The sequence below is a fragment of the Penicillium brevicompactum genome (genome assembly GCF_028827555.1).
Source record: "Penicillium brevicompactum strain IBT 35665 chromosome Unknown utg000002l_segment0_segment0, whole genome shotgun sequence".
Classification (NCBI taxonomy): domain Eukaryota; kingdom Fungi; phylum Ascomycota; class Eurotiomycetes; order Eurotiales; family Aspergillaceae; genus Penicillium; species Penicillium brevicompactum.
In genome coordinates, this window is record NW_026623205.1 from 1414914 (window position 1) to 1432389 (window position 17476).

Consider the following 17476-nt stretch of genomic DNA (forward strand, 5'->3'; position numbering starts at 1 on the left):
GCGAACTTTATGAACAGGTAAGTTATTAAATCTCGTCCAAGTGGTAAGCCTTACTGACTCGGATCGTACAACAGCGCCCCTCATAGTCCCGTCACTCGAGTCGAATGCGAAGCGACCAATCTTGTCTGTTCGAGCTCCTCTATACCGATGCGATCGCAAGCTATCTGTCCCTTCCTCATGACCACTGGTGGCATGGACGAGAAACGACTGGAATGTTCACATCGTCTCGGTCCTTCTCTCAGTCGACACTATGCACCAGTCATGTGCTGATGTGTCTACCGATACAAAGCCCAAGCCGTAACGGGCTAGACTACCGTCTGTCTCGGTATTCAAACACCGCGAAAGAATAGGTTCCTTGTGGATCGAATTCCTGGCGTCCAATAGGTGATCCCCATTGTCCTCGGTTGGCATCTCGCGTCTTTTTAGTCTTAGAACCCCAAAGACCGAGGAATGCTGGTGGTTTTGTCCACAGCCCGCCTTTTGGAAGCAACGTCCAGAGAGTGCGATGAACCAGAACACAACATGGCATGAATGGTGCTGCATTGCCTTGCCGAAGAGGATTGTAAGTGATCTAGTTGGCAAGTTCATATGACCACGAAGTTTACTGATCGTCTCGTCTCAAGCGTACAAAGCGTGCCCTCTGCGAACTCTAGGAAAGGTAAGTCATAACAACTCGTCCAGGTGGTAAGCCTTGCTGACCCTTATCGTACAACAGGACGCCCTCATTTTCTCTGCTCGAGCTCTCCTCCACCGATGCGATCGCATACTGTCTATCATTTCCACATAACTACTGGTGGCATCGATGACGAGCCAATGTAAAGTCCAGATCGTCTCGGCCCTTCTCTCAGTCGACTCTGTATCAGTCATGTGCTGATGTGTCTACCCGAGACAAAGCTCAAGCGACAATGGGCGTATACCACCGTGTCTCGGCATTCAAACACCGCGAAAGAACAGCCTGCTTGTGGATCAAACTCCTGACGTCCAGTGGGTGATCCTCATTATCCTCGATTCGAATCTCACGTCTTTTGATGCCTGGCAGCTCGACAGGCACCGGGGTGAGCTGATGTTTCAGTCTGACTCATGGCGGACGAGTCCTCTTTCACCGACGAGCGGGCTGTGAGTCTAAGTCTGCGCGCAAGGAGAAGGTGAAGCGGGACCCCATTATTTCGAGCCTACAGATGAACATTAGCCATCTTAGGTACGGAGCGATAAAAGGAGACAGTACGAGATATAGCCGAGTCAACTAGAGAGCCCGAGCAAAGAGATGCCGTCCGATAGTTTTACCTGATTCTACTCCGCGTTGCTCAGCCAGTCGATGTATTCTAGCGGTGGAGCTAACAAGCGAAAACGAACAAGTGAACATGAATCAACTGGACATGCACGACGCTGCATCAAGAGCACCGTCAGAACAGTTGTGGTGTCTTTGGATATACGCTGGCTGGATCTGATGCCTAAGCACGCTTTTTTCTATCCAAGCCCGAGCGACATGCGCAAAGGCCAATTACCCTGGATTACACTGCAGATACAGGCCACTCAAGCCGAGCGATATCATTTTCTCACTAAAATAGTCTGTCGGATTGACGGATACTGGTATGTACTAGTATTGAGGTGTCCCATTGAGATGTATTGATTGTTCTATCTGGATCTTGCTGTTGAAGTGTTATCAGATCTCAGGAGTCGTTCCTAGCGTGTTACAACGCTGGTATGCCGAGCGTACCCCGTTTACCATACAGAGACAAAGAGGGAATGGGTACTTGATGAATAACCCTGTTCTTAGTGGTAAAATACCACCCCTCAGTTCGACATAGTCTTCAAACATATCGCGCGCAAGCAGCTTTTTCCAGGAAATGGCCGAGTTCTCTACGTCCCCTACCTCGACTGTCCTTAAGCATCCATCATTTGTCAGACACTGCGCTTTGGACTGGTATATCACTGTTCAAGTAGATCCTTTGCGAAGGTGGCATTGATGTCCGTAACAACACCACCAAGAGCTATCCTGCTGTGCGACCTCTTTGACTATCTCCCACAACCTATGCTGAAGTTTCTACCCCTAATCAGCCTTCATGTGATTGCGTTCGGGGGAATGGTATAGGGGCATGTCTGCGGCTCCAAGCCAAGTATATCACACCACAAAAGTCCGTCGTAAATGTTGGTGGAGTCGTCTTTACCCGGTCTAGTCAAGATGGCGCTTGCTAGATCCCGATCCGGCTCCCATTTGTAGAAGGAGCCGATCGGATATTCTTAAACCAAAGAAAATCCTCAATAACTTGGTTGTCTTGTTGCGAATCCACTTTCACTCTCGCGTACATTCGATTGTTCTTGGATATAGGCATTCCACAGTAGAGTAGGTTTGAATGACTTGCAAGCCGCCTGAAGCGATATATTTGACTACGCAAGGAACATTCTATCGCATCGCGATGTTATGTTTAAACAACAAATGGCATTTCGAGCGCTGCTCAACAACTGCTTCTACACCTGGTAGGCCTGACCTTGAGCGTATTGCCTGTTTTAAACCAGTCCCAATGAGCCCGTGAATCCATTGATCTTGATTATATCCGGTAATCAAGATTCAGTGTGTTGCACCAAAAAAGGTGGATATCGCCCATTCAGGCTGGCAAGTTATTCAGCCTTCCTTGGTGATCAGTACTGGTTTAGAGCAGAGCCATGAGACCAATCACAACAGAAAACAGGCTAACTGCAGGCTTGATGCTCGAGGCGGCGCCGGTGAAGAAGGCGCCGGCGCTAGGGGCAGCGGGGCTTGAGCTGGGTTGTTCGGTCGCAGGGGCGCCTGAAGGCTTTTCAGCAGATTCAGTGGAAGCATTGGCAGTAGTGGTAGAGTTGTTGCCACCAGCGCAGTCAGTGGACAGGCGGCCGTTCTTGGCACCAATCTGCAGAACAAATTAAGAATCAGCCAGTGAACTTAGTAATGACCTTGTCAATCACACAATAGAACAAGACAGAAGAAAGGGCAATTTGCTGCAAAAAAAAGATTTGTTCTTCACGTACTTCGAGAATTGCAGGCCCGGCAATGATGTCATCGTCCGAGACGCTATTATTTGACGAGGTGAGGACGACATAGCTCTGACCATTAACACCGTCTGGGATAGTAACGGTATAGCTTCCGTCAGAAGGAGTGACAGTAGCCCAGATGGGACCAGTTACGGTGATGAAAGCGGCATGGACAGGTCCGCTAGCAGTGAACCCCTTTCCGGTGGCGAGGGTGACCTGGGAGCCTGCCAAAAGGGTACCACTGGTAGTACTGGTCAAAGAAGGGAATGCCTTGACCGGCAGAGCAGGATTGCTGCTTGGGCAAGAGACAATAAACGGAGAAGCGACAGTGTAGACTTCATCAAAGTCGAGAGGGTTGTCGAAAGGCTGGGGGAAGGGAACCTCGCCAGCAGCAGCGCGGAGGTAAGAGCTGTGTCGGGCCTCAACAGTTAAGATAGAGCCCGCATCAGTAAGGTACTCCTTGTTTGCAATTGACGCAGCAGCTCCGAGGTAGGCGCTGACACCAACGCCCTCGAGGACGTTGGCAAGTACCACGAAGCTGTCGACATCGGTGGCCGGGAAAGCATAAGTGCATTCAGCAGTAGCGGGAGCACCAGCGGCTAGTCAAATATTAGTTTTTGGCAATCTAGGACTTCTCGTGAAGGGTATTTAGCGTACCCTGAAGAGCGCTGGTCAGAAAACTGACATGCTCTTTTTCGTCAGAGGCAACTCTCAAAAGGTTGTCGTAGAACGGGTCAGCGTATCCAGCGCTGACGAAGTCAGCCTGCGAGTAGTTTTGGAGACCCTGAGCGTAGAAAGTTGCTTCAAGGTGCTCGAGGGTCAGAGCATAGTTGAGGATTTCAGCATCAGTAACAGCACGCTTAGAAACTGGATTGGCTTGAACAATGCTGGTAGCAGCAACAACACCGGTGTAGAAAGACGATTTCATTTTGATAATTGAAGACCAAAATGGACAAATTGAATATAAGAGGGCTGAGGGTAAATTGGTTGAAAAGGAAACGGGTGAAGTTGTTAGGAATTGCTGCTAAAACTTCATGAACAGGATGGATGTAAAAAGAAAGAGGTTATGGATGGGGAATCACCCTTATATACCTGTTGTTGTTCAAAGCTGAAGACTTGATGCTTGTTTGCATGCTCTGAAACAGGCTTTCTGCGCACCAACTTAGATCTGTTTGCGCTATTCAAACCTCTTGTTCCGTATCTGTCACTTGAGTCTTCACTACTAGAGCTATATAATGGAAAATGGTACATGTGGTCATGTTATCATTACTCAAATTGGTAAAAGGGATCCGAGAACAAACCCAAGCACGGCATCCAGGTATAGTAATGACTATTAAACGTGCCGGAAGCGTAGATTCTTTGTTTCCGAGGTTAGGCCAGAGAAGGTTGGACCCTGGAATGAATGATCGGGTTCGGGGTCAGAATTTATATGCTGCCGGCGAATCGTGCCGCCCGTTCAGAAATAAGGTGGAAATGGCTTTGAATCTGTGGAGAAATGTATGAGTTTTCTAACCCAGCTATGCAGCCGACCACCCAAAGCAGAAATATAAGCAATGATCGACATTCGAAATACCCAAAACACCATTAGGGCTTGTATCAACATTCATGAGACTAGTTAGCTTATGAGATCTCATTGACCGATTTATCAACACTGAATCCCCATGAAGCTCGCTTTCCATAGAAGTTTTCACATAGCGAGACCACAATTCACCTCGAATGAGCGCGCAAAGCCATTTCTATAAAATACTAGGTGAACTACATAGTATGGATAAACAGACATGAACGATGTTTTTCTCAGGATGTCTGCTTTAGATACGGAGTAGACATGTTATATTTTAACAGTATGGACTAAACGAATGAATAAATGCCTACCAATTCAAGGAATGCCAAACAAGACTAACCTGGACCTTATCCAAGCTTTGGTCTCCAGTAGGTGCTCTGATCCTCCCCCTTAATAGAATCCGGAAGAATTCTTGTCCCTTGCAATGGGATATGAACGCAAAGAGCCTATTTATAAAATACATTTCCCCGGAACTAAATGACCCGAAACCTTAACCACAAACCCTAATGGGAGTCGGAACGAGAGCGAAAAATAAAATAAATGAGATAATGTCAAGTTGAGATCACCCTCCCGCATAGCCGCAAACAGCCACTGATGGTCATAATCAAATGAAATATACAAAGGAATAAGAGGGCTTTGACATAGAATTCTTGTTTCCCTTAGACAAATAATTAGTTTTGCGGACTTTCCGTAGAAAAGAATAGAAGCAGGAATTTGTGACATGTTGGAAACTGATGTCACCAGCTGCTGTTGTGAAATAATAATTCCGAATACGAAATGTGCATGTTGACAACATACATTTTAGGCTCCGCGCTTCTTTCCTCTTTTCTCCTATCTCTTTATTATTTGTCGGGCACCAGAAAACAAGGAAAATAAGGACATGCATAACCATGTGGAATAGTAGGGGTGTAGATCTTTATTTTACCATTTCTCAGAACCTGATCTGTTGAGTGCCCAGATGTCTTAGGCTGAACTTTGGGCACTTCGGCTTCCGAGTTCCCCTAAGCAAACTGCGGTGTGGTTCTGCTTTCATTGAGAGTTCGTCCAGGCTGACAGACCCGGCCCCTTTTTTTGGTCGCCAGATTCATCCAAAAGTCGCTTATTTCGCAGCCATAATCGAATAGCACCTGCAAACACGCAGCGACCGCCATGAATTGCCCCTCGAGGACCAACGATACAGCGGAGCAGCGGGTTTGGAACCATAACCTGCTACTCTCGAGTTCATACATCACCATACGAAAATACTTCAATGTCCTGGGAAGCTCTAAGCATGTCACCAACTCCGGAACCGCAGCCGAAAATGATACTTCGTCCATCAATCCACGAATGCACAGCCAGGGGGAGCAGGATACCGCAACAGAAAAGACTCCCGACGGCGAACCAGTCGCTCCCACAGCCTCAGGGTGTGAACCAGTGTCGAGGACTAGAAAATCACCTCGCCATTTTTTCAAATCTATAATTACATCTTCTTATCTCCATTGCACCTTGAGTCTGGTCAAGTTCGCACGCTTCGTGGGGCCCGGATTTCTCATCGCGGTCGCCTATATTGATCCGGGAAACTACTCCACGGACATCTCTGCTGGAGCGGATTTCAAGTACGCTTTGCTGTTCATCGTTCTCATGTCAAACATCTTCGCTATACTTCTGCAGAGCTTGTGCATCAAACTAGGCACCGTGACCGGTCTTAATCTAGCAGAAAATTGCCGAGAACATCTACCGCGATGGCTGGTGATAATTCTCTATATTCTCGCAGAGGCGGCCATCATTGCAACCGATATTGCAGAGGTATGGATCCCCTACTCTTGATCATTCGGAAAGATGGAAGACTTGCATGCTGATAGCCTCGACAGGTGGTCGGATCGGCAATCGCGTTGAATCTACTTCTTAAGGTCCCACTGGTGGCTGGATGCGCCATCACCTTGGTGGATGTCCTTTTTCTGCTCCTATTCTATCGACCCAACGGGTCGATGCGGGGGATGCGCTTGTTCGAGTTCTTTGTCTTGGCCCTCGCGCTGGGAGTCGTCATATGCTTCTGCATCCAACTGTCCCTCATCAAGAACCAGCCAACCGGGGAAGTCTTCCGAGGCTATCTACCATCATCTGCTATTGTGCAGTCGGATGGGTGAGCTTATTTGTCCTTTCACCAATAGGCCTTTTTTTGATGGATTTCACTGAAATAATTTGTCACTAGTCTTTACCAAAGCTGTGGCATCCTCGGCGCTACCGTTATGCCACATTCCCTATTCCTCGGAAGTGGGGTAGTCCAGTCTCGCTTGAAGGAGTTTGATGTCACGGCAGGCTATGTGAATGCCTCAATTCCACTTGGCAGCAATAGCGGTACGGTGGAGTATCGGCCCTCGATTCATGCTATCCGCGGGTGCATGAAATACTCTGTTATCGAGCTAGTGTTAGTGCTGTTTACCTTTGCACTATTTGTCAACAGTGCCATCCTCATTGTCGCAGGTGCTTCCCTGCACGACCTGCCGGGTAGCAGCGATGCGGGCCTTTTCGGCATCCACAAGCTACTTTCCCAGTCGATAGCTCCTGCCGCCGGTCTGGTTTTTGCCCTGGCTCTGCTGTTGTCAGGGATCTCTGCAGGCATTGTTTGCACAATGGCAGGCCAGATGGTGAGCGAGGGGATGTTAAATTGGAGTGTCCGGCCCTGGCTTCGAAGACTCATTACTCGTGCAATCAGTATTATTCCCAGTATCATTATTGCCGGCGCCGTTGGTAAAGATGGACTGAGCCGGACCCTCAATGCCAGCCAGGTCGTCTTAAGCGTTATCCTGCCCTTTGTTTCTGCCCCACTGATTTACTTTACATGCTTCAACCGCTATATGAGCGTTCCAGTGGTGGAGGTCGGTGAGCGCGAAGCTGACGTCCAGGGCGAACAGGTCCCGATGAGAAACAGCTTCGTACTTTCGTTTTTTGTCATAATCGTCTGGCTGCTCATCGTTGTAATGAATGTGGCATTGTTGGTTATAGTTGGAATGGGCAAATCATCATAATCTTGATCTCAGATTCCTGAGAATACCACAACACTAGGCATGGCACATGCAGAGCAGCGAGAGACTTTTGTTGTGATTTCTCATGGAGAATATATCCACTGAGATAACTTGTTCCCCTTCAAAGATTTAGCTGTGCCATTAGTCAAATGCCGTCCACTATCTCAAGAATTGATGTGCAGCTAGCCCTCGTTGCTATTGAAAGTACTAAGAACACATCTGCCACTGAGAAACAAAAGAACAAGTCATAGGACCAGCCGATGGTAGCTATGAAAGAAAACACAAGAAAATTGCTATTATCAGGTGGCGAACTGCACCTTGATAAGGCACACGAAACATTCTAATCAGCTAACCAGAGGAGCGTGCATGTTAAAGAGAGAGCAAGCTGCCAGAGCAGCTAACTCACGGGACGGTCACATAAGTTTAAACAAGAACTCAAAGATGGCAGGTTTCAGATTTCCTGGGGTAGCATTATTCGAACGACAGCCTCCACATTTTGGCTGTAAGCAGAAATGATCTGCAAATTATTTAATGCCACATAGCAACGCAAATGGACGGTTATTTGCTCCGCCAATGGTAAATGAATTTCAAGTATCCTAGCATGCTAGAAATATATTTTGTAGGGTTGGCCAATTTTGAGATGAAAATGATAGAAGGAATAGGCTACGTAAAAACTAGAAATCCACGTCTGTCCAAACGTAGACCGTTTCTATTCAATTAGACGAAGAAAAGAAATGCTTGGTAATTGTATACTAGAGTCAAGATTTAAAAGGATTGAAACACTCGCACTTGCTTATGGGCTTCCTACTAGGGCCTGGGAGATGATGGGTACCAACACACCTGGACATTATTGCGGTTATAACAAGGTTTGGGGGAATTATTTACCCAGGCAGTGGCAAAGATAGGTAAGAGTAAAAGTTTTACGATATGCGTCTACATACACAGATATATATAGTTATGGTTGCGTGCACATCGGTCATTGCGAGGGGTCCAGGTAAGTTATATCATCCATCCATCTATTCCAGTGTAACACGCTCAAAACCGTGGAAGCAACGACATCATCTATAATACATTTCCCACGAGCCCCCTTTCATCATCATCTAGAGTTCTGCTTAAGTATGACTGTACACAGCAATCAAGGGAGGGGGAAAATAATCAAATGTCCCATTTTGCGCTATACCACTCGACTCCTGGATTCGCTTTACATGCCTTTTCTCCAGATGCAATAAATTGGCTAGGGCCTGACAAATAGACCCAATTAGACCCCTCAGGTGATTCACGGCAGATAGAAGACAAAGTTTCTTCAATATTCAGCCGAGATCCGCCATTACCAGTGAGGTGCACATGGATTTGAAAATTGTTGGTTGGATCCGCTAACCATGTCCGCGTCAGTACACATCTGAGAGTTAATGGTTATGGAAATTGGTTTTACCTTTCAGGAACGGTAGATAGGTATAATCCTTCGCTTTCACGCTCCAAAAAATCAAACACCTCTCCCATTTAGGTGCAATCTCGGTTCCATCATTGGTTCCTAATTCACGGAAATCTGTAACAGCAGTTGATTGCTGTCTCCTCCTTTCAAGAAAAGCACGGGATATGGCTATAGCCCCACTCACCCCAGTACCGGCGACAAAACATATAACTGTCCTGTACTGCGAGGGATCTGCTTCAGAGAAATAGGGCCCTTCAAGTCGTAAAGAGAGGTCTACTCCCTGTGACGGATATGTGCGTACCAGACCCCTGTTGGCAGATTCGATATAATGTGTGTCGATTGACTGGTTGTCACTGCCATTCTCTCCAGATCTTGACAATGGTTTGTATTTATCGGCGAGACCAGCTATCTTGTCTGTCCACTGGAAGGTTGGCACCGCTGATTTTTGGAACAACCTGAACCAGGTCCGCCGCTTTTCGTTCCCAGTCTGTCGCCCAGCAAGGTTATCCGTATTACCCCGCTTACGGAAGAGAAATTGGATCTTTATATCATCTCGTGAGTCCGAAGTGGTATTTTTCTGAGAAGCAAGAGGGGTAATAGTGGTGAAAGGATGGAGCTCCCGGGCGGAGGATTCTGAGTGGCGAATGTAAAAATGGGCAACCGGGGACTTGCACGCACAGCCGTCGAGTCGGTGTCGAGGGAGTAGCATATCGATACTAAATACAGTTTAGCTTGGTCGGTTTGAAGACATGAATGAGTCCACGTACCAATACCATCCTTTTCCTAGATGTGCAACCTTGCCTGGTACACACTCTCTCAACTCATATAGTCGCATACCCCAGTCGAGCACCCACATGGCTAACCCAGGAGCCACGCAGTAAAATACTGTACTAGCGTGTAGACAGATGACCAAGGCTGATGAGTTACCCGGCCAAATCTCGTAGTATAAATACGTTGGGTTTAAGACAGGGAATACCGTCCGAAACCTCTCTGAGAGAGAGTTGAAGGCGGGCACCCAAGATACATAGAGGAATCCATGAATCAGTACAAGAGTAAAGAGTGTATATGCCGTCAGCATATGAAAGGTAAGCGTAGTTGAGACGGAGAGTTTGAAGAAGGACGCAAGTGCGCTGTGTCGGGAGACGGGGATGAGGACCATTCCCATTGTGACATCACATAAATGGCCAGTCAACGCAATCGCAGCGAGGCGGTGATTTCCATCAAGAATGCCATTCTTCCGGCCCCTGTCCTCGAAATAGTCTCGCAGGCGACTCCACCAGACACCTATGATGATGCCGTATAGGCCGATAATCCAGATGAATCCAAGCAAAGCGCTGATAGCAAATCGCTCACCAACCAGGGGGATCCTGCGATTAACCAACTGTCGCTGGAGAAAGCGACGCAGCTGGGGTTGAAAGGCGCGAACAGTGAAGAATACCATGGATATCAATATCCAGGAATACCAAATCACCACATGTAATCGTGCCTGGAGAGGAAAAAGCCATTCACCACAAGTTCCAGCATAGCAATGATGATTTGATCTAAATGTCAGACCGATTGAGAGACAAAAGGTGAGCAGAAGGCTGCCTGTGAGAGGATAGAGACAAGTTCTAGGAGTAATCCTCGTCATTCCAAACAGTAGTATAAGAGAAGATTAGGCTTCCATTGAAAATGTAGGCAACATCGATTATATTAACAAATATCCTCACTTTGATATCGATAGTGTGTCTAAAAGCATACACAGCAGCAGTTTACGTGTTGCAGTATGAGGGCGGTGCAGATCAAAGAGACATGTATTTTGCTTCGGTCTCGTTACCGCTCTCGCTTTCGGTCCCGGCATCGCCGTTACCCTGGGAACTAGTTTTTGTCATATTTCTTTCTCTCTGCCAACAAATGATTTGTAATACTAATGAAGGGGGGAGGGGGATAAATGATCTACTCTCCGTCTATTAACGCCATTGGCACTATGCGTGTCTTTACTGCGGGTCCACGACTACTCGTTGAGGTCGACATCATTATGAGCACCAATGAGACACTGAGTGCTGCTCGAGGTGTTGCATAAGGGCTGCAAATGAAATTCGAATCATTACCTGATATTGGAGCGGGCATATGTTCATGTCGATTTGGAAACAACACAAAATCCCGGACACTTCCTGAGAAAGACTGTAATCGAAATTTTCTTGGTTTCTAGGATATAAATCGGACCGTTGGCAGAAGACGGAAGAAAAGAGCGGGAGAGAGAAAAGAACATTGACTGAAACACGGTCTTTGCGGTGTTAAGCAAGCGCTTTGAAATATGGGGTCGTAGCTCCTTTGGAGAGTTGCACAGTGCCTAAAAGTCGATAATTGGAAAATAAGCTAAAAAGCAGGATTGTTAAAAAAGGCGCGAGGTGGGATCACTAATGATATATACTAACTCCAGAAGGAATTTCAGTAAGCTGTTCTTTACTGTAGGATATGTATAATAAGTCCTAATAATCGTAATATAAGAAAGACCTAGTAGTCTACAATTGAGTTCATATTACAAGAAGCCCTATGAGGTGCAGATTTAAGTCTGTTTGTGGGACATCTTGCGGCTCCTGCAATACGAGTTATGGGCTGGAAGATGGGTGGGTATTTCTTTATATAATTTACCATGACTTTAAAATTCGCCGGAGAGAAGACATTCCTGGGATCATCTCTCCCCCAGGATCCATGGTAAAGTTTTCAAGCACACTATTTCCCGATCCAGGATATCTCCCACATTGAGGAGCTGAGCCCGATAATGCGAATCAGCTATCAGAATGCGAATCTGCTTAATGGTTAAAGTGGTCTTGGGCGGCATTATTGAGGTTTACGATGGAGAACTTCCCCTTGTTTCGTGACTGTGGAGAAACGCGAAAAAGATAAAACTCCATTAATTCAGCGATGATAAAAAGTGATATAGCAACAACAAGACTTTTCGATGAAACAAACTTTTGTGTAGTAAAGCAATAATTCCAACGGGTAAACATTCCTCACATAACTTCAACGATGGCTGGACCAGCCACTATATTGTCGTCACTCACGCCGCTCATGCCACTGGTCAAGACAATGTAGCTCTGACCGTTGACACCTCCAGGAATAGTCACGACGAAATGACCATTACCCACGGACTTGAGAGGCGCGTGGACAGGCCCGGTGACCGTGATAAACGCAGCTGACAAGTTCGAATTACTTGTGGCGTTGAAGCCGGTACCAGCCACCAAAGTCGCTGTGGATCCGTTCATGACATTCCCGCTGGGTACCATTGTCAGAGATGGGAAGGCCTTCACTGGAAGCTGCGGGTTGCTCGAAGGGCACGAAGTAATGAAAGGCGAGGCAACGGTGTAAACCTCATTGAAATCAAGGGGATTATCGAAAGGCTGCGCAAAAGGGATCTGGCCTAGTGCTGCGCGAAGGTAGGCATTGTGGCGGGCCTCTGAAGTGAGGATACTCCCTGCCGCGGTGAGGTATGTCTTATTGGCAATGGAAGCAGCCGCCCCAAGGTAGGCACTAACTCCAACACCTAAAAGAAAGTGTCAGCAGCTAGTAAAAAGTTCTGTTGGAATAGAAATAGACATAGAAATGGTACTTAAATACCCTCTAAGACATTGGCAAGTGAAATGAAACTTTAGATCGGTCGCTGGGAATGAGTCGCCGCACTGTGCAACAGCTGGGGAACCCGCAGCTACAAAAAAACCATCATTAGCCTACGGCATAGTAAACCTCTGCCGATCAGGGGTAATCGACACGTGAGGCGATTCCTATTGGCTTATCCACGTGGGACAACAACGAGGTCAGAATTATGGAGTTTGCGATACACTTCGAGAATTGAATTTCCAAGAGAATAGAATAAAGGATAATTCTCAACACAAACTTGGTGCACAAAGTAGCCCTGAGAAATGGCACGTAAAAACGCGTTTGCCTCACGACCCAGAGCCTCCAATGACCCTGGCTGCATTTGTTTACGTTCAGATTTGTCAATATCGCGTTGCAGAAAAGGGCATGTTTCAACCATCATCCCATCCTCAAGTCCTCTATCAGTTTCTAACCCAATCCCAGGTAGCTCAAGGTATGTTATGCTTCACCGTCGAAACGATTTTGATATACTGATACCTGGGAACAGTAGCATGGCATCTACACCTAATCCGTCCACGCGGAGAACGCGTGGCCTTGCACGTCGAGACTATAATGCTCTACACAATGGCCTGGTTTAGTCACCTTCGGAGCAGTCTGAGGAATCCACCTTTGAAACAGGACGCCCTTACTCTCCTGAGCCTTCCCCACCTAGGAACACCGAAGACACGCCTCGGACGAAGCAGTCTTATTCTTTGGTTAGCTCTTCCCCCTCCCCGTTTGATCCTACATTTTCGGAAAGCAGGAGCAATACTAGTAGTCCGCACCCACATAAAAGACGAAAAACCAAGTCGTATTCTAGTTGGACCATTGAGCACTTTTGGACCACAGATCTGGATAGCACTTGGTGTCGGCAGGGTGGCCCACTGAAAAAAGACCGACTGCTGATTTGCAAACATTGCAGCTGGTCCTCCAGAGATTCGTCGCGCTATGGTTCCACTTCGAATTTGTTGGTGCATCTCCAGAAAAAGCATCGTATCAAGTCTGGGGCCGACTCCATCTTCTTACCCGCGGTCGAAGGAAGCCTCGACCGGTTCTTGGAGTCGCCGAGAAAGAAGGTTGGCGTTGAAGAAATGCTAGTCCGATGGGTCATTCAAACAAGACAGCCTTTCACAGTGGTGGAGCATCCGGCTTTCAGGGCACTCATTGAAGCAACGGGGGCTTCTTTGCCCATCAAGACTGCTGATACTCTTTTCAACCAAATCAAAGAGGAATTCCATTCAAGTAGGGCTTCCGTGAAAGAGGAGCTTGCCAGGAGCAGCCGCTCACTCGCTTTGTCTCTTGACGTTTGGACGTCGGAAAATCAGATTGCGATAGTGGGTATCCTTGGCCATCGGATCACCCCCGATTTCGAAAAGCGAGATGAACTTCTCGAGTTCACCGAGATCGAAATGGACCACATTCTGGAGAGAATCCAGCGGAAGTTGTGTTGAAGATGCTCGCCGAACTGGAAATCGCGCCAAAGCTCCTGACCATCACAGGAGACAATGCGGGCAATGACGGGACGCTCTGCAATAGCCTCCATGACCAGCTCCTCAAGAAGTATGATAATGACGATGACCGCTTTCGCATTAAACCTCTAATGCGATTCCGCGGACGACCGAGCTTCATTCCTTGCCTTGCCCATATCCTCAATCTGATTTGCAAAGATGTGTTAGCTTCTTTGAGGGCTGGTTCGGCTCGAGAAGCAAAGGCGATCCTGGACGACATGGCCATTCATACTAGCCCAGCATTCAACTCCATTCACAGCACGAAAGGAGCAATCATGAAAATACGACTTCTGACGCTGTGGATCGCCCGTAGCCCACAGCGCCGCAGGGATTGGAAAGAAGTATCACCTGGAAAACAAGTCAGTTATGATGTTGACACCCGATGGAACTCGACGTATATCATGATTCAAGATGCCCTTCGGCTACAAACTGAGCTGGGGCAGTTTGTGCGGATACATCCAGAAATTCAGGCCCTCCAGCTTACCGATGACGAGTGGTCGACACTTCAGCAAGTGGCCAAGATCCTCAAGCCGTTCTGGGACCACACGAACTCTGTTTCAAAGGCATGCCCAACAATTGTGGAAAGTCTACCAATTTACTGGAGTTTGGACGATTTGTTAAATGACGTTCGAAATGCGGAGGGAGATTTTGAAGACGTGAACATTGAAATTCGCGATGCGGTGGAAAGAGGCATTCGTAAGATGAACAAGTTTGCTAGGAAAATGGACGACAACCTTCTTTACTATGTGGCTTCCGTGTTGGATCCGCGCATCAAATCGTCTCTGATTGTGTCTCAAATGAGCGAGCAAGATTCGGGGCTTATCGTCTCACAAGTGCGGGAATTTCTTAAGAAAGAATACCCTCCAGAGCCATTTGCGTCATGTGAAGTTGACCATCCACGTCCAGCAGGGATGTCGGAAACAATGTGGAGAACTCTGCGCAAAGTCCAGCCATCCAAAGAGGCATCTTTGTCGGATATTGACAAGTATTTGGATTCCCCGCCGGTCAACTGGTCCCACCACATGATCGGCGATGCGGACGCAGAATGGGTCCTAAAGTGGTGGAAGGCAAACGCCTTTAATTTTCCACTCATGGCAAAAGCCGCTCGCGATTACCTACCCATCCCTTCGGCAGAGGTCGGGATTGAGCGCGAGTTCAGCAATGCTCGAGATGTCTTGGGCCTCCGAAGGCACCGTCTGAACGCGGAGACTATGCGATGGCTGATGCTATTGAGAGGAAAGTCTCAGACATAAATCTCCACCGGTGCATGCATGTAATTTTCAGTGCTTCGATATTAAAGACAGGCACATAATTCGCTATGGAATAAAGTGTCTGCGCATGGTTGATGTATTCGAATGTAATGAAACGAATGGTAATGTATGGTATTTTATTATATGAATAAATATGAATTAATGTCAGGATGAGGAATTGATGTACTGGCTGGTACTGAACATGTCCAATAGAATCAGGTGATTGATTGTAGGTGTTTAAAGATCGGTTGAACGATCTCAGGGGTCTATACAAATAAGCTTCGGCGTGTTACAACACCGTCCTTCCGAATCTGCCCGGAATACCGTACAAATACTAGTGGGAATTGGGTGATCGATGAATAAGCGTCCCAAAGGGTCCTAGTGGTATTTGACCACTCTCTCAGTTCGTCACACCCCCTCAGCGTTTGCACAATTCCCAACAACCTCTGCTAATCTAGCAGATTTCCAATATCCTCCATGCCCATCAATTGGATAAATTCTGTGTGCTTCTGGCGCGGCAGTAGCTTAGTGAGTCCGTCCGCAGCCATACTTTTCGTTTCGGTCCATCTGATGAGAATCCTGCCTGCTTGGACCTCCTGACGGAGCCAATGGTGGTGGATATCAACGTGACGTAGCTTTGTCCGCAGCTGAGGAGCTTCCTTGATGAGAAGCCGAATCGTCTGTTGGTTATCGCACCGGATAGCAAGTTCGTGCTTTGGATCAAAGCGAATAGCTTCAAAGAGACGTTTCCACATGCTCATGGTCCTCGCAGCCTCGGAGATCGCTAGCAGCTCCGCTTCGGTAGTACTAGTGGTCACCGTACGCTGTTTACCAGCCCTCCAGTCAACAGGTCCGCCAAAGATTGTGCAGAGATATCCCTCCGAGCTCTTCCGATCCGGGTTATCGGCGAACGAGGCATCACTAAAGAAAGTGACGGCTTCATCATCATCGGATCGGCGCGGCCGATAGGTGAGAGCGAGGAAACGTGTGTGGTATAAGTAGGATATCACGCGGTTGATCGCTTCGAGATGCTCCGGTCCCGGGTTCGTGAGGAACTGAGCTAACGTGGAGGTGGCTTTGGCTGCATCTGGCCGTGTGATGGTAGTAGCATACTGTGTGGAACCCACCTTCTCCTGGTACTCATGAATTTGTTCCTTTGTGGCCTGCCCAGCGTACGGCTTCAACGTAGCTGGTGCCTGGGGTGTATCAAAGCGACGATGGGTGGTCAGGTGATATCTGCTTGCCATAGAGGAGATGTATGAGTCCTGACAGAGCCAGAGGGCCATCTGCTGTCTGTCACGGACAATACGGATCCCTAGGAACCACGCAGCTTCGCCCATGTCTCTCAATTCCCATGTGCTGTTAAGTTTCTCTTTGATCTCAGCCGCGCGCTGGCGCTGAGATGGGTGATTGACGATGATTATATCGTCTACATAGAAGAATACGATGATGCCGTCCGATGCGAAGAGACAAAGATCTTCTTGAACGACTGTGAGACCTAGCTTAGTCAAGACCTTTGTGGCCTCACGTTGCCAGAGCCTTGGGGATTTCCGTAGGCCGTAGAGAGCTCTGAGGAGCTTCCAGCAATATCCAGACTGCCTAAACCCCTCGGGCATCTCCGTTATCACTGTTTCATCCAGTGTGCTGTTAAGGAAGGCGTTGACAGCATCAAATTGGTGTGTATCGAGGTCAAACGCAGCGACCAGAGCGAGAACGGCGCGGGCCGTACGGGCAGCGAGGGTAGCTGAATACTTTTCTTCCGTAGAAAGCTTCTGAAGATCTCCTCGGACACAGATTCTCGCCTTCAGCTTCACCAGATATCCATCACTATCGAACTTATAGTTAAAGACCCACTTTAGTGGGAGCACCTGCACGCTGCGGTCGTTCGGACGCTGTATGACCTCAAAAGTGCCCTTCCGTTCAATTGTTTTGACCTCGAGGCCAGCAGCTGCTAAGAAGCCTTCGTTGAATGGATGATTCATCATCTCTCGCCAATTCTGAGGCTCCGAAGGTAGCTCATCGCGGTGTGTTCTTGTATGTGAATGAGATCCATTGAGGCCGGTTGCAAAGGCAGCGAGTACCCCCTCTTCATT

General features: G+C 47.7%; 4 protein-coding genes across 4 annotated transcripts; 1 reads left to right on the forward strand and 3 right to left on the reverse strand.

The window, feature by feature from the left end:
* Positions 1 to 2651: 2651 nt before the first annotated feature.
* N7506_003257 (ferritin-like domain-containing protein) lies at positions 2652 to 3937 on the reverse strand (the record flags this gene model as incomplete). The annotated part of the gene is made up of 3 exons (XM_056952552.1): positions 2652 to 2888; positions 3007 to 3608; positions 3667 to 3937. The coding sequence occupies 3 exons, from the start codon at positions 3935 to 3937 to the stop codon at positions 2652 to 2654; spliced, it is 1110 nt and encodes a 369-aa protein (XP_056814244.1).
* Positions 3938 to 5719: 1782 nt separating this feature from the next.
* N7506_003258 (uncharacterized protein) lies at positions 5720 to 7578 on the forward strand (the record flags this gene model as incomplete). Its single annotated transcript, XM_056952553.1, has 3 exons — positions 5720 to 6355; positions 6421 to 6692; positions 6762 to 7578. The coding sequence occupies 3 exons, from the start codon at positions 5720 to 5722 to the stop codon at positions 7576 to 7578; spliced, it is 1725 nt and encodes a 574-aa protein (XP_056814245.1).
* Positions 7579 to 9106: 1528 nt separating this feature from the next.
* N7506_003259 (ferric reductase-like transmembrane domain-containing protein) lies at positions 9107 to 10448 on the reverse strand (the record flags this gene model as incomplete). The annotated part of the gene is made up of 3 exons (XM_056952554.1): positions 9107 to 9121; positions 9192 to 9723; positions 9775 to 10448. 3 exons carry the CDS (start codon positions 10446 to 10448, stop codon positions 9107 to 9109), a joined length of 1221 nt encoding a protein of 406 aa, XP_056814246.1.
* A 1555-nt stretch (positions 10449 to 12003) lies between these two features.
* On the reverse strand, positions 12004 to 12726 carry N7506_003260 (ferritin-like domain-containing protein; the record flags this gene model as incomplete). The annotated part of the gene is made up of 3 exons (XM_056952555.1): positions 12004 to 12533; positions 12608 to 12636; positions 12722 to 12726. The coding sequence occupies 3 exons, from the start codon at positions 12724 to 12726 to the stop codon at positions 12004 to 12006; spliced, it is 564 nt and encodes a 187-aa protein (XP_056814247.1).
* Between the last annotated feature and the right edge of the window lie 4750 nt (positions 12727 to 17476).